This window comes from Esox lucius, chromosome 12 (genome assembly GCF_011004845.1).
Source record: "Esox lucius isolate fEsoLuc1 chromosome 12, fEsoLuc1.pri, whole genome shotgun sequence".
Classification (NCBI taxonomy): domain Eukaryota; kingdom Metazoa; phylum Chordata; class Actinopteri; order Esociformes; family Esocidae; genus Esox; species Esox lucius.
Genome location: NC_047580.1, coordinates 17108924 through 17132144, shown reverse-complemented (window position 1 = coordinate 17132144; position 23221 = coordinate 17108924). Strand labels below are relative to the sequence as shown.

At 41.3% G+C, this 23221-nt stretch overlaps 2 protein-coding genes across 4 annotated transcripts in view; one reads left to right on the top strand and one right to left on the bottom strand.

The window, feature by feature from the left end:
• Positions 1–23221, bottom strand: part of slco4a1 (solute carrier organic anion transporter family, member 4A1) — a 43741-nt gene that overhangs the window by 3447 nt on the left and 17073 nt on the right. For 2 of the 3 annotated variants that reach the window (XM_010875534.3, XM_010875535.4), the window contains exons 2-12: positions 13758–14803; positions 5872–5962; positions 4947–5068; positions 4715–4826; positions 3668–3822; positions 3188–3458; positions 2804–2966; positions 2228–2406; positions 1895–1959; positions 1633–1781; positions 1310–1476 (exon numbers count right to left, since the gene is read on the bottom strand). In XM_010875534.3, the coding sequence (XP_010873836.2) occupies positions 1310–1476; positions 1633–1781; positions 1895–1959; positions 2228–2406; positions 2804–2966; positions 3188–3458; positions 3668–3822; positions 4715–4826; positions 4947–5068; positions 5872–5962; positions 13758–14580 (2297 nt within the window). In that variant the 5' untranslated portion in view covers positions 14581–14803. Of the gene's footprint in view, positions 1–1309; positions 1477–1632; positions 1782–1894; positions 1960–2227; positions 2407–2803; positions 2967–3187; positions 3459–3667; positions 3823–4714; positions 4827–4946; positions 5069–5871; positions 5963–13757; positions 14804–22247; positions 22320–23221 lie in introns of those variants that run through there. The other variant, XM_020052093.3, reaches the window with a different exon arrangement.
• Positions 8859–11395, top strand: LOC114840499 (zinc finger BED domain-containing protein 1-like). Its single transcript, XM_029124250.2, has 2 exons — positions 8859–9373; positions 9919–11395. Exons 1-2 carry the CDS (start codon positions 9193–9195, stop codon positions 10947–10949), a joined length of 1212 nt encoding a protein of 403 aa, XP_028980083.1. The 5' UTR covers positions 8859–9192; the 3' UTR covers positions 10950–11395.

Sequence of the window (23221 nt, the reverse complement as noted above, 5' to 3'; positions counted from 1 at the left end):
ATAAATTAAATCATAGAACAGAAGCCAGATTGGAGCAATGCTAATTTGGCACAGGTTAGGATAAACGTTTTTACAGTGAATGAAAAAACTAATAAAATTGTATGTTTTCAAATCACAAATAAAACTCATTTTCTTAAACCTTAATTTATTTGTAAAAAGTTTTAAAAAAGCACTAATTTGAGTACTGTGGAAACCAATACCTGAGCTTCTCAGCCAATGACGACCAGGGTCAAAAACAAATTATTGATTAATACTTCAATATAACATAGTATCTGAAAGTATTTCACCAATCCCTGACATATTCAGCCTATGGTTGTTGGAGATATGAGGACCTGTAGCTCTACAACGTGACAACCACAGGGAAGGAGGCTTCCACATCCTCACCTGATCATTAGAGATGTATATTGTCCCAATCTGTTACATCTATTACGACTAGCATGTGCTGCCAGACAAGCATATACTAATCCCATATAATCCCAGTTTCTGTTCATCAGTGCTGATTAGGTTTTAAAGTGCAGCTGTACGTCTTACCGTGGAAAAAGGTAACTGGGAGCAACCCTTCATACAAAATGGTCCGTCTTATATCTGACACGTTGACAATTGGATATAGCTATATATAGATATAGATATATCATGATCACCATTGCGTCTCTTGGGTTATGTCTGCACTTCTGTTAAATGGCAGCCTAATGTAAGCCATTCACCGTCACATGTGCTATAGTTGCTATCAAAAAGAAGTTGTCCTTCCATTTGTTAAAATATATGAATGTTATTTTTTTCACTAGGTATAGTTACAGAAAGTTAACACTAAGTGCCTTTAGATACTTTTGGTCTATAATTTTTATATGAAAATCATCACAGCACTTTAATAGATTTGGGCATGGACAAAAGTACGATCTGTGTTACAGCAAAACAACAGGGTTGTTTTACAGGTGTCAATACCCCTCTCAACACTCAGTTTAAAGAATGCTTCATACACATAGCAAGACACAAGCCATAAATACTGTCCTAGATCAAATCCTTTCGACACTAAAAAAAAAAAGCAAATAAGCACACATTCTCATTCAACTGGACTTAAGATTTTGAAATCTTGAAGACTTTTTTTTTCCTACATGTACTTCTTAGATTAGGTCCTATCAGTAAACCTGGTCCCAATCCTTCATCACATCACACACAGGTTCAGGGGAGGGCAGGCCGATGGGATGCAAATGACTGTGGCTGTGAGATGGGCACAGGGTAGCAGAGATGGAGGCGGCACACATGGGAGCAGTGATGTGCGATGAGACACAGGGTCTGAAGTCATCATAACCTGGCCTGTAAAATCATCTCTGGTTGAACATCCTTGATGGGGAGTTCTCCCGTGTCGCCCCCGCTGTCCCCCACCCCATGGTCAGTGCTCTCACAGCTGCTCTGAGGCGACTCTGGAGGGGGCTTGTACAGAACGCTGGCGAGTAAGAAGAACAGCGTGCCAAGAACCTGGCAGAGGGAACGAATAAAGAATGACATTATGGACTTTCTCTTGCAGTTAAGCAAACATTTGTTATGTAACACGAGTACAATGGGAATCCTTTAACATAATCCTGCACCGCTAACAGGCTTATCAGCTCTAATGGCATGGAGGCCTCTACTTGCCTTGTAGATGATTCCAGCGATGAGAGTGTAGCGGCTCATGGCAGAGTTCTGGTAGACGTAGCAGGATCCCTGCTCACCACACTGGTCCTGCCACAGCAGGCATGAGATATCAATCACAGAGCCAAATGCTATCGGGCCTGGGATCCCACCTTCAGGAAAGCATGTGACATCTTATAATCCGTGCAGTTGGCAATGTTAGGTCGCAAGTCCACATTTTACAAACAAAATAAAGAAACTTCAGCAAGAGCAAGGTATAGAGTACCTAGAGTTCGCACCACAATCCACTGTATCCCCAGTCCAAAGGACCTCTGGCTGTCCGGAACACACCTGTAGAGGGAGCCAGAGCCATTCAAACGTTTAGATTTCAGTCGGTCAGCAGACGCTAATCCAGCGTTTCTCAACACTGCTAAAACATGCGAGGGGGGGGTCCGTCTAGGAGCAGGCTCGAGAAACACTGCCCTTGTCAAAAGCGACTTACAAATGTTAGTTGTGTGCTATGCTCAGGGACAAAATAAAATTCCCCCTAGAATTCCAGTCCGTTTGGTCACCGGTCGGATACGGCGCTAGTCTAACGGCAATGCTCGTCCACACCCACCTTAGGGTAGCCGTGAGGGCGGGTATACTACACAGGAAGGTGAAGGAGATGATGAGGAAGAGGAAGACGAGGAAGGCTGACATGTGGGGGCAGGAGCTGGTGCACTTCCCATCCACAGCCAGGCCTGGGAGCCTCGACGTCACGTTCCCACCCAGCACACAACCGCACCCGGAGTACACCTGCAGAAGGGCCCAACACACGGCGGAGAGACAGTCAGGCCTCAGCACACAAGCCGTTACGGAGCCATCCAAGGGATCTGAAACAGCTCGGCCCGGTTCAAAGCTTTATTACATCCGGGAGGATATAAGGATTGTACTTCAAAAAACCCTGACCTCATAAAAAAAAAAAAGAGGGTTCTCTTAGCCGACTACTCATTTAATGACTCAACTCCTCTGGGAAGTACCCCTTTTAAAAGTAGAAAGGGCTACTTCCTGAAACAGCCGAACAGTGAATGACTAACAGCCACGCTCATTACATTTCTCCAACACGTGTTGATTATACAGTTATACCAATGACAAATACACAGACACTAAAAGCACTGATGCAGTTCGAAACGCCAGGCGCCCGGTTGATTACCTTTCTGCCGGTTGCGATCTCGGAGTGGTTGATTGCGCTGCAGCCGGCGTGGCAGGGGGAGTAGTACATCACTCCATCAGCTCCACAGACAGGATTATAGAGCTCTCGTATACAGTGACAATCTGCATTACACCCGACCGTCAGGTTGCCCCCAAAGAAAGAGCTGAAATATACATATCGAAAGGTTACTTTTCATGTACACAGTTATATACAACTGAGTTATTCATGTTAATGGTGAATGTAAAGACATATTCTGGGTCGTCAGCCTGTTGAGAGAACATAACAAGGAGTGGAATACTAAACAGAGTAGTGCCTAGTCTGATCACACGGGTCAATTAGCTGACTAAACATATACAGTTCATGTGCTTAACAGGAGTGGCTTACCCATTTTGGAAGTTTTTCATTTGTCTGAAGTACTGGTCATTGTACACTTCATTGTATTGATGGCCCAGCGGTAGGTTGCTTGGGTAGGGAGCGGTCACCCCAGCCATGGGGTCATTGGGACAGTGAATGAGGAAGATGAAGATAGCCAGCAGACTGATGAGGGCACACACCATGCAGAAGCGTATAATTCCACGGCAACGTAGGTTCAGCTTCTTCACAATGTATCCGCCCAGGAAGGTGCCACCTCCACCCGCGGGCACCACCATGTAGCCTGGTCGGAGAAGAGGTTTATGGCCATGCTTATGTGACGGGAATGGAAAGAAAAAGCTAAACTGTTGTAGTGTGACCAGCTTAACGGACAAATTCATTCATATTTAGCGTCGGGATCCATATTGCAAAGCATGATGCGTAAAAAGCAAACGAACATTGGCCAAACCAATCAGAGGGTAGGACTTGCGTTCGGATGCTTCACTCTCTTACCAAACCACGTGGCTGCCTCGGATGCACTCAAGCTGAACTGAGACTCTAGGAACTTGGGGCCGAATGTGGACATTCCAGCAATGAGGGTGGCCTCAGTGGCCCCTGCCAGACACAGGAAGAGGAAGGGAGGGTTCTTCAGCAGAAGCAACACAGATCTGGAGAGGGACAGAGAGAGATGTTTCATACACCACTGGCATAAACGCTCAGAGACTCTTAAATCCAAGCCAAATGGTTGACAGCACTGGCATGATTTTGACAGGGTGAATGGCGTGCCTTCTCTTAAACACTGAACATATACAAAACGGGGACTCATTTGCGAGGGAAAATATGTTTACTGCTGCCTTGTTTAAATTTAAAGAAAAATGATTATTGGAAATAGAAGGTGATAGGAGAGTGAGAGAGTTTTTTTTAGGCATTTTCCGGACCGCATAAGCGGAGCTGGCCTAGAAGAGCGAATGTCACCAACCGATCGACCCTTGTTAAATAGCGTAGTGGTTAGTGGTCCTATATGGCCAATAAACCAAGACTAAGAGCTGTTCTTAGGCACGACACATCAGCGTGGTGTATTGGCAATATATCACAAACACCACAGATGCCTGATCATGGTTACATTGCCCTTATAAACTGGTTACCAAGGCAAAAACAGCAGTAACAAGGATGTGATGTCATAGCCATGGTATACGGTCACATATACTCTGGTTATCAGCCAGTCAGCATTCAGGATTTCAGGTTTATATAAATACAACTATCCAGAACTCTTACACTAAGGCAAGACCCTGGAAACAACACCATTCCCACAGTGAAATAAATACCTTTCTTCCATGTTATATAATACTTTGCAATCACTGTCCTGTTTCCTCTCCGTAATCCTCTGTTGCCATGGATAAAAAGTCTGCTTTCTAAGCCCCAGTGGGAATACAGTGACCTAAGACACAGTGTCCATTCATGGAGGTATGCAGAACCACTTATCTTTTGGTCTGTTTGAGAGTTAAGGAGTGGGGTGTAGCTGGTGGCCCTTGTAGTCAGCCATAGTATAAGGTGACCTACCTAGGCATGTCCTTTACAGACTTCCCAAACTGGGGGTCGGCAGCACTAGCCTGGCTGCCATCTTTCAGCTGGTGAGCCTCAGACACACGCATGGCCACATACTTCTGAGATCCTGGAGAGAAGGTGGAAAATACATGTGTTGACTGCCAGTACTGGGTTAATGGCTGGTCTGATTTGGTATGGGTCAGTGCTATGTGGTGCTGTTGAAGTGGCATTAAATTGAGTGAGCAACCTGGTAGTTGGCGTGGGTAGCCCAGGATGGGCAGGGCGATAACCAGCGCTGCTGCCCCTCCTGCCAGGAAGCCAATCCACCAGGCCCCCACCCACAGAGGGTTCTCGGGAGTCAGCTCAGTCCTACAGGAGAACAAATAACGAAAATGAGATGTACAGGGGGGAAAACAGAGAGTTTTAGATTATTGAACATTGTAAGCATTATAAGATTACACAACAAATGTCCACTAGAGGACACTGTTCTACATCTGAACAAATTACTAAGATTCAATCTGTACACTGAACAAAGATATAAATACAACAATAAAACATTTCTAAAATAAATTATATAAGAAAATTTGTCAATTATAAAAAAGAAATTAGGCCTTAATCTATGGATTTTACATGACTGGGAATATATAGATTTGTTGTTCACAGAGACCTAAAAAGAAATCTAGGTGCATTGTTCAGAAAACCAGTGTCCAATATAACCGCCACTTGCTTCTCTTTCCAATACAGTTGATCAGGCAGCTTGATTGTGGCCTGTGGAATGCCACAGTCTTCTTCTTCTAAATTGCGAAGCGCCGCCACAGAAAAATTGAATATTTTTATACCAAGCTGAGTTTAGCATTGCACAGAGTTTACTATCACACGACCATCAGAGCAGAGCATCAACATCCTACACCCAAAGTGCGGAGTATCAAGCTAGCAAGTGAGGTCAGAGAAACGTAACTGACTGTGACTGCATGCACACGTGTGTGTGGAACTGTCAGCAAGTGGCTGTCTCATTGATATAAAAAAGGTAGCCATCGTCTGACCGACAAACAAAGGTAGGAAGCTAGCTAGCTAAAAGCCACAACTCGACCACACTAGGGCCTATGCTAAGTGCAGTAAGGGCAGTGCAGGTTTATGGTAAGTTGAAACAGACTGATTACTAAGGTACTCACGTCATATGGACCTCTGTATAGATGTTAAGGAAGTATCCCCCAAGAAGGTAACCTGCTGCAGGACCCACAATGGCTGCTGTATAGAAGATACCTGAGGAGACAGAGTGACACCAGAGGACTAGGGTGTCAGTTAGGGACATCCTACTTCACAAATGTTTTCCTGTTTTGATAGCTGTTTTTTTTTAATTATTTCTATTGTTACTATTGTTTTATTTTTATCCAAAAGCTTGCACAGACATTCTGAGAGCATTCATTGAGATCTCCCAGAATTTGGCCTAGAGGTAATTATCTTAGATGAGGATAGCAGGGAGAGTTCTCATATATTAATAAGGTGTGTGTGGAGAAACAGCTAAATGGAAAGGCCCACGGTCTACAAGGAAAGGGTGAACATAGACATCCTGTATGGGGCATTCATTCTGTTTGGTAAATACAAATTAACTACACATTCAATTTCATCTTTCATCCACAGCACAAGTTCTATCAACTCTTCTGAGCTATTAGATAAAAACACATATTGCAAGCATTATTTCACATCCAAGGCCTAATTTTACTGAGTCATTCTGCTACGTGACATTTCAAGAGTCAAGCTTGGACACACCTACTCATTTCAAAGTATTTCTTTATTTTTACAATTTCCCACATTGTAGAGCAATAGTAAAGAAACAAAACTATGAATAACATAATATGGAATCATGTGGTAGCCACCCGCCTTTGGGTAAAATCCAGGATTGGATGGGACAAAGGGGAACATGCATTGCTGACATACGATAGCTGTGCACATTATCTGACCACACCCATTCCCTGTATAAGTACTGATGGTTTTCTGAGCAAGGGCAGAGATTCATCACTGTAACTTTATACTATGTTTTCTCCTTGCGTTTTTAATAAAACTGTTATTGTGCAATAGAGATTTGCCTCAGCCTCACCTACCATTGTTCTGCTGGATGGACTAAGTGTAAATCAGATGGGATGGTGTATCGCGGAAGAATGACGTGGTAGCCATGCCGGTTGTGCCTTGAATTCTATGTAAATCAGTGTCACCAGCAAAAGCACCCTGACACCATCAAACCTCCTCCTCCATACTTCATGGTGGGAACCACACATGCGGAGGTCATCTGTTCACCCACGCGTAAAGAAACATACCACATCTCTTGTCATTTTATGGAATACTACAGTGCAGACATGATGATGGTCCTTTGTAAACTAACCCTACACACAACAGATTAAAAAGGAAAGAAATTCCACTTCTAGCAGAATAATACAGCATCACGATATACAGTCTCACTTTTAGCTATGTCTTAATAGTATTTCGAAGGGCAAAAACATGAACTTTAACTTTTGGCTAGTGATGTAAATCACACAATGACTTTACCCCACCCAGGTATGCACACATCTGTCTTTATGGATATTTTATAAATGACAGCCTTCAAAGTTACAGCATACTACTGAATTTTCTGATGATTAATCATACTTTTACGGTCTGAATGTTACTGTAGGGGAGCACTTCTCAAAGTCCGGACTCTGGTCCGGATCCGGAGGGAATTCAATCCGGACCCGCCTCCATTTCGTATTTCAACCATAGACTGTAAAATAAAATATGGACGTAGTGTCCATGACGTCACCCGAAGGTTTGTGAAGAGCAGTTTTGAAGCTTAAAGTGGGCGGAGCCAACCGTCGCCATTTTGGCAGCGCGTCAACGCACGTCACTCCCAGATAAACAGAAATGGACAAAGAGGCGGGATGAGTTCAGCGAGGAGCCTGGATGCTGAAACCTGAAACCTAGCTCGACGTGAACGAGTTTGTTCCAAGCGTGCCGCACAAGCCCTGAAAAGTGAAGCCAAAACGTCTCGATCGCCCCCTGGTGAGTGGTCCCAGTATAGGTCATAAACCCCGCCCTCCCCATGTTATTCAATGGGACGCGAGACCAACTAAACAATTAAATTACCCTTCAATTATCTTTTTTCCGAAGCTGGTTTCTGTCATTTACTGTAGTTTGTATCACGCTAATGTAAATTCAAGAGTTTGTTTTTAAAATAAGTTGGTTTTTAGTTAGTTATTTAATGCTCTAAAAACGGTGGTGTGACGTCGTGATTCACAGCTTTGATTGACAGCTATCTGAGCCGAGGAGCCACTGAAGCGCCATCCTCCTTCGGAGGACTGAGGAGATTGGAGCTTTAAATTTAATCTCTAAATTTCTATAATTGATATAATTTCACACGGACATAATGGGTTGTTCTGCAGTACATTGTGCTAACCGATCTGGCATTTCCAATCGATCTTTGAATTTTTTTCGGTAAGTTAAATTTATAAGCTATTTAATTAGTAAATAAATGTAATGGGCTAGCTAACGTTAGCTAAAAGACAACAAGCCTCGTTAATAGCTAGCAGGTGATCGTTAGCTAGAAGTTACCAATTATTTTTGTATTAGGCCTATTTAGGGCTGGGCGATAAAACGATAATGATAATTATCGCGGAATAATTTTTCTCGAAAAAACGATATCAAGAGTTCGATAAATGCTCGCTATAATGTTTACGCTCTATGCGAAATGCTGCGCATGCGTTTTGCAGACAGGGCTTGTTTTTGACAGACACACACAGTGGCTGACAGGCTTTGGAGGAGTTGAGTGGAGCAAGAAAAATGAGCGATAGAAGTGAAGAAAATGCAACCCCCACGACCAGCTCATCGGAGGACACAGACATCGTTGACAAGAAAGGTCACTCAACTTCAGTGGTTTGGAAATATTTTGGCTATTTGCGATCTGACAAGAAACAGAGCGACGTGCACTGCAAACTGTGCGGACGACTAGTGCCATCAAAGACAGGCAATACCACAAACCTGTTTCATCATTTAAAACAATGTCACCCTTTAGAACACGAAGAAGCAAAGACATTACAGTCTCAATCCCAAAAAAGTGTTAGTGGCCGTCAACCATCTACAAGCACCAAAGCGACTCAGCAAAGTATAATATCATCATTTTCACACGCCGTGCCTTACGACAAAAAAACAAAAAGACACGAAGACATCACAAAAGCAGTTGCTTATTTCATTGCAAAAGACATGCTTCCCATTAGCGTTGTCGAAAATGAGGGATTTAAGAAACTTATCCGCGTCCTTGACTCCAGATACGAGCTACCTGGCCGAAAACATTTTTCACAGACAGCGATTCCCCGAATGTACACGGAGTGCAGGGAGAAGGTAGAGCGGCAGCTGCAGCTGCAATTTTTCGCCTCTATTTCTGATATGTGGTCTAGTCGCACATCTGAGCCTTATCTGAGCCTCACTGTTCATTTTATTGATAATGACTGGAATCTTCAGAGCAAATGCCTCCAAACGGTGAAGTTATTGCCCAAGGATTGATTGACGCACTCGCCTCCTGGGGGCTAAGTGAAGACCGACAATCGTGCATCACAACGGATAGTGGTACAAACATGGTAAAAGCCACTTCACTCAACAAATGGACACGACTTCAGTGTTTTGGTCATCGACTACACTTGGCTATTGGTAAGTTTTAGTCTCCGTTCTCCATTTAGTAATACAACTGCTGTAGAAGTAATAGAAATAATAATAATAAAAAAAGAAAATAATTAAAGAATGAAATCATTATTTTATTACTCCTTTGTTCTTATAGGTTCATGATTATAAGCATGATGAAGCAATATTTAAAACTGAAACATAAGCTGATTTAAATTGTAATATGATTATTATGATAAAAAAATATAGGCTATATAAAATGATGATGATAAAGTACATTTTTAAAATAATCAAATCAAAACTAATTTATTAGTCCTTTGTTGTTAAAGGTTAGTGATTACAAACATGAAGCAATATTTAAACCTGAAATATTTAATATGAATATTCTGTTATAATATCTATGTTTAGAACTTCAGATGTTTTTTTTAACATACTATTGTGGACTTATTCAGATACTTTCTTTTCTTTGCTCATATTTGAACTTCAGATGTTTTTTTTAACATACTATTGTGGACTTATTCAGATACTTTCTTTTCTTTGCTCATATTTTCTCTCTATTTCCTTTCGTTCCTCAGAAAGAGCAGGGAAGGACAAGAGGATGGATCGAGCCGTTGGGCTTTGTAAAAAAGTAGTGGCTGCCTTCTCCTTCTCCTGGAAAAAGAAGAGAGACCTTGCAACTGCTCAGGAAGAACTTAAACTGCCGAAGCACAAGCTGGTGACAGAGTCACCTACCAGGTGGGGATCCCGTCAAAAGATGGTGGCAAGGATGATTGAGCAGCACAAGGCTATCTCTCAGGTACTCTCTGCTGACAAGAAAACCAGGCACTTGGTGCCCACCTGGCAGGACATTGAAGTGCTGGAGTCAATGAATGAGGCCTTAAAGCCACTTCTTGAGTTCACAGATTCACTCTCTGGTGAATCTTATGTGAGTGTGTCCTACCTCAAGCCTGTGCTGCACCTCTTCAGAACAGAGCTCCTGAATCCCTCTGATGATGACACACAGCTCACAAAGGACATAAAGACAGCAGTCATAGAATATCTCAATGAGAAGTACGATGACGAGATAACAGACAAACTGCTTGATATGGCATCATTGCTTGACCCGCGCTTCAAGACTCAATATATCAGGCCAGACAAGATTGAGGCAATCAAAACAAGAGCAGTGACTGAGATTCTGAAAATGGAGGGAGACCCAGGCCCATCCACTTCACAGGCTTCATGCAGAACAGAAGAACTAGAGGCAGAGGGAGGTGCTGCTGCAGCTCTTCCTGTAAAGAAGCAGAGGAAGTCACTGGGCAGTTTTTTTAAGAAACCATGCCCCAGCAACACAGGACTCAGTGACATGCAGGCAGTGGAGGGGGAGCTGGAAAACTACCTCATGGGTCCAGATGCAGACAGTGAAACAGAACCCCTGGATTGGTGGAAGGTGTATGACAAAAAGTTTCCTAAAGTGAGCCAACTAGCAAGGCGCTACTTGTGCATCCCTGCTACCAGCTCCTCCTCTGAGAGGATTTTTAGCACAGGTGGGAACATTGTGACCTGTCATAGGGCAGCTTTAAAACCTGAAACTGTAGACAAGCTTGTCTTTCTTGCCCGTAACTTGTAAAGTTAAAAAATATATATACTGACTGACCACAGTTAAGATTTATTTTATTTATTATTGAAGGTTTGGCATGCTGACCAGAAAGAATTAAAAAATATATATATTTTTGTTTATTGACAAACATTATCTTTAAAGCACTTTAATTTTGCATTTGCAGTCAGCAGAGCCAAAGCCAAGTGTCATACAGTATCATTACAGTTCTTGATTTTTCTATAAAGATATTTACTTTATATATTCTATTCTATTTATATTAATATTCTACTCTATTAATGTTGATTTTAGTAATAAATAAATCTACCTCAGTTTTGATAAATTGTTCACCTGTTTGGGAAGTGTTTGTCATGTTTTGACAATAAAGAATAGTTTAAAACCACAATTAACTGTCTGGTTTCTACATCTTTCACTCAGGAACAAAAATATGCCATTAATCTTCAAATAAATATTTGATATTTATCGTGATAATTATCGATATCGACTGATATGGAAAATTATATCGTGATATTTTTTTTGGGTCATATCGCCCAGCCCTAGGCCTATTCTAAATTAAGGTTAAACATGATGTAAGTTAGGCTATAACATATCGTCTAGGTTTAACAAGCAAAGGTTGTACTGTACTTGCAATTGATTACGGTATGCGCATTCTGCGAGGGAGAGTGAGGGCGGGGCACAGGGGTGGGGCCGTTGATTTCGAGGCTTTACGGCTTTACTTCCTGCTCGCTACTGCGCATAACTACTGCGCAGAACTGGTCCCAAGATCGCTATCTGCGCAGACACAAGTCCAAGATGTCAGCGCCGTATCGGGACACTGGCGGCTTCAGTTTTCACCAATGGAAGAGAGCGAAAGGGCGTCGTCCATTTTTTTTAACAGTCTATGGTTTGTTCAGGCTAAGCTAATGCTATATGCTACTGGCCTCCCAATAAGTGACTAACAACAGCTGACTTGAAGTACGGCCAAAAGTTAAAGTTCATGTTTTTGCCCTTCGAAATACTATTAAGGCATAGCTAAAAGTGAGACTGTATATCGTGATGCTGTATTATTCTGCTAGTTAAAGTGTATTAACTTACAGTATTGCTGTGAGCTTGTGTTTCATGCACAAACATGTAATATCAGCCAGCGCGGTATTGCACATCAAGTTCATAGAGAGCTTTATTCAATCCATTTAATTTTTTTATTTTGGCTGCCTCTCAAATCGGTCAAACCATATTTATTACCTAAGAAGTTCAAGTAAATGCGCTAGAAATCCGTGCTCATTCAGGGGTGCATTAGTTTATTGCATGGACGGAAAGCACTGACACCTCCAGGAATTTGCATCTGACGGTACATAAGCATATCTAACGTTAGTCTGTTCAGTGAGAGCAACGGTACCGCAGAACGAGTGTAGCCTCTATATCTATAGACGTTTTACATGTTTTTAAATCTGGAGTGCATGTTCACAGAGGAAAACAACAGAAAAACAGCCCTGGTTGTTCTCTTGATACTCGACAACAACGGAATACAAAGGCGTGGGCGAAGGTATAATGCGTGTATTAAATTGTATGAAATAATCCAGAAAAAAAGCAAGAACACGGCCGATATGTCCAGTTCAGCAGCTGGAATTAGCTGAGGAAGAAACGTGACGGCTGGCTAACAGCTAACAGCAGACAAACAGCTAGTGAGAGCGAGTGAGAGACCAACAGCAGCGGCAAACCACCTGTCAGTCAACGGAGTGGACCACGCCCTTAATTATGCATACATTTAAATATTAATCAACTAAACGGATGAGTTATAAAAAAATTCATCCCCCTCACAGTTGTCATGAAGGGCAAAATAAGCTGTATAGACCAAAACAACATACTGACACCAGGCTGTAAACACGTTTTTTCCTGCTGTGAAGTTGGGCATTTTAACATGCCTCAAGCGGCCAGTCAAAATCCAAATACTTAAATGAATTGTTTTGCCACTTTTGCACTTGTTATCCATGTATTTTGAATGCAAAAGGCACCTTATTCTTTCATAAAATGAATGTTAATTTATTATACATGTTTATAAAAAACACATTTTGTAATTACCAATAGTTCCGGACCTTTGTCATTGATGAAAATTCAGATTTGGACCTTTGAATGTAGAACCCCTGCTGTAGGGTATTAAAGATATATTGATGGGTTGATCATGTGTGTGGCTTTGAGGCAAGATTATTTGGAGCATTCCAATCTGAGACTACTTACCAAACAAGCAGATGTTTTCTTCTTTATCATGCTTACAACCAAAGCTTGATTAAAACCTGTTACAACATTTTGTGGCTAATGTTTAGGACGGAGGGAAGTATGAAACTTACAAGCTCTAGTGATATGCAGCATTATAATATTGTGTGCATATTTTGTTTTGTTTAGTTAGAAAATTGAACTAACATGGTTTCAGAAGAAAACATCTTTAAAGTCCTTATGTTGGCGACTATGTTCAGTGTTTTATTGGAGCAATGTTCTAACATGACATCACTTTAGAGCATATCCTACTGCAGCACAACATGTCACCCTTTATAAAGCACATCAAATTTGACATAAGTGACTATGTCACACAGTTATGCCACATTTATGAATCCTTTATAAAGCTAGTTAGAGTTATTTAGTGCTCATAAGGGCGTAGTAAAGGCCTTAGAAACCGAGACCAAATCTTTATTATGTTTCTTCGGATTTACTGCAAAACCCCTAAATATTATCTATGTGATGACTTGTACCACAAAATAAAAAATAAAAACACAAACACATAAAATACATGTTCCAAAAAAGATTTGAACAGTGCTCACATACTGAGCATTGTAATTAGCGACTCACCAATATACACTGGAGCGTAGCTGGACTTGACGTTCTCGTCCAGGTATGTAACCCCCAGAGTGTAGAGGGGCGTAGCTCCTATCCCATGCAGAAACTGTCCGAGCATGAACACAAAGCGGTAGCTGGACAGGCCTCCCCCCTCTGTATCGTGGCACGGGTTGGTGCGGTTCTCTGAGCACACGCCTGTCCGCTCGGGCATGCTAACCTGGTATGGGGGAGTGGTAAAATGTGGCAAGGCGAACACCAGAGATCCCAGTGCCATGATAAGAACCCCCCAGCCCAGCCAGCGAGGCTTGTGCCCAGTCCCACCAAAGTAACTAACAAAAGCCAGGCACACACAAGCAGCAATGTCGTAGGAGCTGGCAATGAGCCCGGCCTGGTAGCTCCGCAGGTCAAAGCGCCTCTCTATGGAGGTCACCACGGTGTTGATGAATCCATTGATGATCATGCCCTGGAGGAAGGAGGCCACACAGAGGAAAAAGAGCACCCAGCGAGGTGTGTTGAATGTCTGGATGGCTTGTGGCGTCAGGGCCCCCCAGCCACACAGCTGTGGTTCTGCGGGAATAAACTTGAGGCTCAGGGGGGTGTCCAATGGCCCCTCGCCCCGGTAAATCTGTCCGGGCAGGGAAGAGGCTCTGGTGAGGATGATGCGGCCTGCAGGGACATCCCGAGCAGGGCTGCCGGGACCTGAGCCCTCTGGGCTGTCTTCCGGAGAGTCCACAGGGCTGGCCATGTCCAAGGAAGGACCCATTGGGACGTCCTGGAGGTCCAGTAGTTCCTGCTTGGAGCTGAAGGAGGCATCGGCATTGAGCAGAATGGGCATGGCCCCAGCAAGGGGCTCTTTGTGAGAGATGGATGGGCCTAGAAGACTGCTGGGGGTGGGGGAGCGTGCAGAAAGATAAGGATGGTCTTCTGTAGGCTGGTGTCTGTACCCAGTATGTGCCTATGCAACTAAGCATGAGAAAAGCTAGGAGCTGGATGAGGCCTACTATAAAAAGAAATGGAACAGACTTGCTGCCATACTTGGGTCTCGGGGAAACTTCATTCTGAAAAAGAAGGAGAGGAAATCATGACTAATTAAAAAAAATAATAATATATATATATATATATTCTAAGCCAATTCTTTTATGTTTGGTGTCAAGTGTCAGGTGTCTACTGTCTCTGTTCGGGTTTAGTCAGGTCTCACAGTCCTGTACTGTACTACCTATTACCCCTTCAATAATTGTGCCAGGGCATTGGAATGGTCCAGAGGGCCAGAACAAAACACAAACGGGATTATCTTTGCAAGTTAGAGCTGGTCCAAGGGATGGCTTTAACACAACTCACTGCCCTTCTCTGTCCCACACGTTACTGCCAAACCAATAACAAAAAGCAATCATCCCCTATTTTGCATGAAAACATATTCTGTCAAGCTAAACCGTATTCTCTTACCAATATAAAGAGTCTTGGGAAAATATGTTTTTAGAAACAATCATTTGCTTGGTTGTAATTATACCATAAAACAGGAATAAAAACTAAATGTTGTTATAAAAGTAAACTGCTAATCTAGCTAAACTAGGAAATTGTTTCTGCTATTCCCCCTTTAGACTCATACATTAATAAACAGTTGACTCAGTCAACATTCTTCAGAGCCATAAACAAGGTCTTATTCAAAGACCAACGATAACCTTATTTTCTTTTCAGCAAAAACCACAGCTGACAGTCTTTCAACAGCCTTCGATTGTGTTCCAATTATATCTTCACCACATCTATCGTAATTCCTTCGCTAAATATTGTTCTTAGGGAATCCATAGCTATGGTATCCACAGAAAAAAATATCACATCCAACATGTTAACGTTACAACGTGTCAACACACCTATGACTAATTTCATTTCCATGTAAATGCTAGCTTACTAATATAGCTAATATATGAAGAAACATTTGTATTAGTGTACATGTGTGAAACAAAAACAAAAATAAAGCTCAAACTATGATCTCGTTCAGTGTGTATTCAAGTGAATAAATGGTGACTTATGAAGTTTGGTTCTGCTCCATGACCATGAATCTGAAATGCCTTCCAGGACAGGAGACCATCCAAAGTGCAGCATGTGCATGTGTTGAGCCTTACCACCTTCCTTTGGTGCAGAGTTTCTTGTTATAGAGTTTGAAGAGAAAATAGTGCTTACATATTATGCAAATATGACTAAAATGAAGCACAGTTAAAGGCAATCTAATATTATGAAGGCCAATTTCTCAGAAGCAGGTAACAAGTTCCTTTTAACGCAATCTGCAATTTCATGTAATGTAAAAAAGCAAATTTCTATGTATAGATTGTTAACACTAAAATGTACTATTGACAGGATTAATCACTGTTCAGCTTTTCCAGGTACTTTTCAGGATTGTGAGTTCCTTGCAGGGCAAGTGTTGAACCATAATTAGATACTGATGGAATGAGGGGTTTCCTGCGGCAAAACCAAAACTAAAACTAGTAAATATATATATATATATATATATATATATATATATATATATATATATTATATTAAATAAAACTGAAATATGAAAACTGAAACTAGCTGAAACTTTTCAGAGCTGAAAAAAAATCTGAAGCTGAACATTTACATTAAAATGAGAAAATAATGCCAAATTGTCAGCAAATAATAAAAGAATAGCTCAGTGTTAGATTTTTTTAAAGCAGCTCTCATGCCTGAAAAGGTTGGAACTGTGGAGAAATGTTTTGGAACAGTGTTAAAGATTCACAGTTTGACATATTTTCCAATGTAGTGGCTAAGTGCCAGGCATTGCCAGTCTTTTGGTTTACAACACATATACCCTGTGCTACTGGTCCTTAATGACTTGGACGTTGCTCCTTTATGTTTTGCTTAGTTACTTAGTTACAAATAACATTTATGGTCAACAGTTAAGGCTAAACACAAATCCCCAACAAAAAATGTTTTGCCTCCCGCACAAATCAAACTTACAACCTTTGGATGAAACGTTGTTTGCAGATATGCCTGCCCACCATCCCCGACCACAACACCCTAGCAAACAGACACATTTAACTATTAATACATTCTACGAACATCTATAGTTAATCGAGATTAATCACAATTTTTGAATCTGTTCAAATTTGGTCCTACATAAACAATTATCTGTTAAAAAATCTGTTCATTATGTTAAAAACATTATGTTTGATTGTAAACTATGGACATTGCTTGATTTTAAATTAAATAAGTGCAGGAGCTGTTTCCATGTTGGTCCTTTAGGTCAAGGCCCTTAAATGTCTCCCTTCAAATTATAATGACTGGCACAATCTATTGGTATCCCATGTAAATCTAAATAGAAAGTTTCTGGTGTATGATCCAATAGTTCTACCATCTTCTACCATTGTGCTCTTGATCAAGTCACCAAGTACAATAACTGTTATGTTAGGATTCTGTTTAAATACCCATCAGCCTCTCTCTCTGGAACGCTGCATGCATGTTATCCAACACTGAATCACACCTATACTTTTCAAGGTATTGTATTTTGATTATTAGGCTAACATTTTGTTAGAATGCAAACAAGTAGCTTTTTTGATGCAAATGCGCGTCTTTACCTTATGGCATTTGTAAATCATTTAGACAGATTACATAAATGCTGTAGGCAAAGGCATAAGGTAGGCAAGATAGCCTGAGATATTTCTCCACAAACATTAATCAGGATCAGATATGTAATTTATTTAAGCTCAGCATAGAAGTTGTTAGTTATGCAATTATAACATGTTTTAGTGGAAATATGACTGGCCACGAAATGAATGCCTAGTTTAGGCTACCACAGGTGAATTCTTGCCCACACAGCATCTAGAGATCATTTTCAGAAAAGGGTCAGAGAAGAAGCATGGCTGATATTCCAATATCCAACTAGGAACAGTGCAGACTGTGTACTAATGTATGAGTACTAACGTGCGGTCACACCCGTTCACACATAAACGTCATGCCATCGTTGAAAGCGTAAGCGGCCCATTTAACGCCAGGATTCAAAGACAAGTGGCGAGTAAAGACGATTCACGACATGAATGCGTAGAGTACTCTACAATGTTGTATTGCAAAAAGGTAATGTGAAGCGCTCTCAACCACTCCAGCACAAGTCAAGTGACAAATAAAGTTACCCATATACTGTTGCCAATGAATGACAGCTATGGTTCTGACTTCTGAGGCTCAAAATGAAAAATGTGTTAACGGCATTTAATTAATGGCATGCATTAACAAGTTTATTTTGACAGCCCTAATACATTCAGAACTTCCCTTGCGCATGGTTTCCGATGGCAATTAATCAGCACAATACAACTGTATTACCACTGAACGTAATAGCGGGTCAATAAAGGACCAATAGCACTGGAATATGTTGATATTGAACATAATAGCGCTGAAATGTTCATACTGAACGTAGTCGCATTTTTCTAAAATATTTACATATACTGATCAGCTATAACATTGACCACCTGCCTAATATTGTGTAGGTCCACCTCTTTCTGCCAAAACAGCCCAGACACGTCGAGGCATGGACTCCACTAGACCTCTGAAGGTGTGCTGTTGTATCTGGCACCAAGATGTCAGCAGCAGATCCTTTTGGTCCTGTAAGTTGCAAGGTGGGGTCTCCATGGATCAGACTTGTTTGCCCAGCACATCCCACAGATGCTCGACTAGACTGAGATCTGGGGAATTTGGAGGCCACCTTGAACTCGTTCTGTTCCTCATACCATTCTTGAACCATTTTTGCTTTGTGGCAGGGCACATTATCCTGCTGAAAGAGGCCAATGCCATCAGGGAATACCGTTGCCATAAAAGGGTGAACATGGTCTGCAACAATGCTCAGGTAGGTGGTTCGTGTCAAAGTAACATCCACATGAATATCAGGACCCAAGGTTTCCCAGCAGAACATTGCCCAAAGCATCACACTTCCTCTGTCGGCTTGCCTTCTTCCCATAGTGCATCCTGGCGCCATGTGTTCTCCAGGTAACCGACGCACACGCACCCAGTCATCCACATGATGTAAAAGAAAACGTGATTTATCAGACCAGGCCTCTTTCATCCATTGCTCCGTGGTCCAGTTCTGATGCGCAAAAGCCCATTATAGGCGCTTTCAGGCAGTGGACAGGGGTCAGCATGGGCACTGCCCGCCCATGACCCTGTCGCCGGATCACTGCTTTTCCTTCCTTGGACCACTTTTGATAGGTACTGCAGACGAGGAACACCCCACATGGGCTGCAGTTTTGGAAATTCTCTAACCCAGTCGTCCAGCCTTCACAATTTGGCCCCTGTCAAAGTCACCCAGATCGTTACGCATTCCCACTTTTCCTGCTTATAACACATACATTTTGAGGACAGAACGTTCACTTGCTGCCTAAAATATCGCACCCACTGACAGGTGCCATGATAACGAGATTATCAGTGTTATTCACTTCACCTGTCAGTGGTCATAATGTTATGGCTGATCGGTTTATGTATGCAATTCCTGCAATGCTGCGTTGGCGTACCCACTATTTTACAGGGCAAGAAATTGAATTCCATTTATGCAATTACTTATTTATAGCCCATATAAAGTTATGCAGCACGTCGACCCATAGAACGGCAATATACTGAATATTTTAACCATTTAGGACTATATGTACCCTTTTTCCTAATGTGCCTGTTAAAATGTGATGTGTTTACCAGACTTTCCACTGTGTTGTGCTACTGGGCACAACACAACCTTTTTAAAATGAACTTTTCACATATTTTATATTTTACTAAATATATATTTTTTTGGATGAATATCCAAATATATTTTGAGCAACATTTTGAGAGGCCTAAAATGTGTTTTTGTTTGTGGGGATATGGGGTACCTACAGGTACCTACAGGTATGCAGAGACACTGGGGAAGAAACATGTTTACAGATATGGAGGTTCGCATCAGTTAGTCCCTGTCATGGTGCGGTGAGCAGCAGCGCCACCGTGCCATAGTTTCTCAGTTCCCATATCTCACGAACACATCCCGGACTGTCACATGTTTCCAATCTTCCACACCAGGTCCCAATCTAGCTAATTTGTAAGTGTATGTATGTTTCCCCTCTGCTCCCCACATTGTGGCTCATTGTTCTTTTCATGTTTGGATGTCGTGTATGTTGCCGTAGTTGTAAGTACTTATTTCATATTGTCGTTTTTTGCTGCTTTAGTCAGCCCTTTACTTTGTGTGTTTTGTGCTCGGTGTTTGTTTATTTCTTATCAATTAAAGTATCCACACCGACTACCCCTGCCTGCACCTGGTTCCTTGTCCAAGCAACACTGCACTACACCACCTGTTGTGACAGTCCCGTCTGTCGATTTCTAGGTAGAATAGTCAGTCCAAGTTTGCATAACCGCATTTGATCAAAATCACAATTTCTCCACAAATGGCCAATAAATACAGAACACTGATTCTTTATTGTGACCAGAGGGACATAGTGACCAGACCAGAAAATCACCATGTTTTCATGCAATACAGGGTGTCAGATCACATTGGGACTTCACCATGTATAAGTTTATGCTGCCTGCCACAATTACAATTAAGAGTTTTTGCACGGGTCTCTCTGGAGGGATGTATTATCACACCGGCTATATCATTTCATACTAGATGAAAGTGGAGAGAACACCTGTATGCGTTTAGCGCAACCTCCAGGACATGCACTTTGCCTCTTTTTTTAACAAAGCTTTTTATTTAACTTTTTTTGAGGATGATCGAAAGTGCTTAAGCAAACCCTGCTGTGGAAATTGTTTTTGAAAGCTCTGTGACATGAGTCATGACCTACGCGTGGGTTTGGGATTGAGATATGGAATAACATTGCTGTCACCACACCCACCACTCAAACCCCTCTAGCCTTCTCCTGCCTTCCTAAAGCTCACTCCCTCAGCCTGACATACTGCCTGACAGTAAACAGCAGCAGGCCACATTAAACACAGCAGCCACGGTGCAGCTCAGGAGAAGCCCTGAAACCTGCCAATAAGGTTTTTCATGAAAGAGTTTGCAGAGTAGCCCAAGCGGCAGGAATAAAGGGGACATGGCAACACCTTGTTTCTGTGCCAACTGGTAAGACCCTGTGTCAACTGTCAAGTACCCAATCCCTTTCTGTAAGTCACCAGGTAAGTGCATGGCACTTGAAAATGTGCGTACTCACTACAGTAAGGCACACTGTATAAAGAGCATCTTCTACATAGCAAATGTAAATGCAAACACTGTTAGTCCAATAATAACAAGATCAAAGCCCCATTTGTATTTTCAGTGCTTGTAAAATATGCAAGATGAAAATAAATGAACTAATACATTTTCTTCATTGTTTTCTACTACTGTTTTATTTAAGCATGTATTTTTTCATTCATGTATTGTATATTTAATTAATACTATTAATATTTATTGTATGTATTAATCCATATGCCCTAAATACAATTTAATAAAAAGGCACACACATTCATAGATTCAGAGGCGGCTGAAAAATCTTGATCTGTCACAGTGGAACCTGCAGAGATTTTCTTTATTTTCTTTTCAATAATTATTAGTAAGGTGGTCATTGCTCATTGGTAACTAAATATGTCATTACTCACCTTGAGACACACTTTTGGTACTTCCAGATGAAAATAAAATCAGATTTGTCTACATTTAGGTTAGTGCAAAGCTAGGGTTACTACTACTAACTTTAGTGAAAGCTACTTCATTGGGTTAACATACAATTACTGGGTTTTGTGGTTGTCCCATCTACCTAAACACAAATGCACTTACATTACATTTCTTAAGATAAGAAGATCTGATAAATGATTAAAATGTATTATGAATGTTTCATCTCGGAAGAAACTGATATTAATTCAGAGTCAATGCTGTTTACCTAGTAAAATGTTCTCATAGGAATAACCAGCTAACCCAGAGAGTAACCTTTTTTTACATTGGGAATTGCAAGCCACATGTGGGTAAGTAAAGCCTGTTGAGCATAGGCTATAATCCCTCAACCAGTGGGCACACATCCACAAGTGATAACAACATTTGTCGCAGTTTTTCATTCATTGGATGCAAAACTTGAATACAGTAGAAACTTGCCCATTAGGAACAAACATGGGATTATTTATTTTTTTAACTCTCTATTAATAGTCCACAATTACAAAAACATTTTATTACAAAGTAACGATGAGTTGTTACCGTTAACTTAATTACTAATTACTGCTAAACATTGAATAACCCTCTAATGAGGACCTTAAAAGGAGAGGAAAATGTCTTCTCTCTTATCTTTGGGAGCTGTGCAGGAGACATCTGTGTCTTTTGCCCCCTTTATCCTCCTTCACTGGTTAAAACTATTTCTTTTAACATTATAATCAGATTGAGGTAAACACAAAACGGAAAGTAAATGCATAGAAATCCTCAGAGTGACTAACGATTTTACAATGTTTTCTCAATTACTTTTCTCAAAGATCAATCACGAAGCATTAAAGTTAATACGAAATAGAAATTAAGCATGTATAACATACCTCCACCTCTAGGTAATACAAAATGTATCCAACAAAAGAGAAAAGGAGAGCCAGAGGGAAAGGCCTTGGGAAGGAGTGAGAGAAACAGTCTCTCCAAGCCTCTTAAAGGCTCACGCTGAGACAGAACTACTCCCAATCCTGACGTAGAAATCCTGCTCCAAACGGGTCACGTGGAACAGCCCACCACAACAGTTACATTAACTAATCCACCTGGGTAATTAGGTAAGGCCAACCAACACCTCACATAGACAGCCCCAAAACAAGTACACATACCATTTCTGTACAAACCACTATAACTCATGATAAACCGGTTGCTTTAAAACCTTTACGCTGATTGGCATATATACCTTTATACGATATGACAAATGTATATTTACCATTCTAACAATGTTGATTTATAAGTAGGCAATATATTGGGCCCTATTGCTTAATTATAAAGTGGGCGGTTGAATCCTGATTGACTAATAGCCATGATATAGTGGATATAAAAAGTCTACACACCCTGTTAAAATGCCAGGTTCTTGTGATGTAAATGAATGAGACAAAGATAAATCATGTCAGAACTATTTCCACATGTAATGGGACCTATAACGTGAACAATTCAGTTGAAAAACAAACTGAAATCTTTGAGGAAAAAAAGCAAAGCAACTCACAATAAACTGGTTGCATAAGTGTGCACACCCTTAAACGAAGACTTTGTTGAAGCACCTTTTGATTTTATTACAGCACTCAGTCTTTTTGGATAGGAGTCTATTACCATGGCACATCTTGACGTGGCAATATTTGCCCACTCTTCTTTGCAAAAGCGCTGCAAATCTTTCAGATTGCGAGGACATCTCCTGTGCACGGCCCTCTTCAGACCACCCCACATATGTTCAATTAGATTCTGGTCTGGGCTCTGGCTGGGCCATTCTAAAATGTGAATCTTCTTCGGTTGAAGCCATGTTTTTGTGGATTCGGATGTTTTTTTGGGT

What these genes read in the sequence shown, in the direction of transcription:
- LOC114840499 (XM_029124250.2), top strand. Translation starts at nt 9,193, where the DNA reads ATGCCTCCAAACGGTGAAGTTATTGCCCAAGGATTGATTGACGCACTC. An exon ending in TCGACTACACTTGGCTATTG is followed by an intron (nt 9,374 to 9,918) that starts GTAAGTTTTAGT and finishes TTCGTTCCTCAG; the next exon opens with AAAGAGCAGGGAAGGACAAG.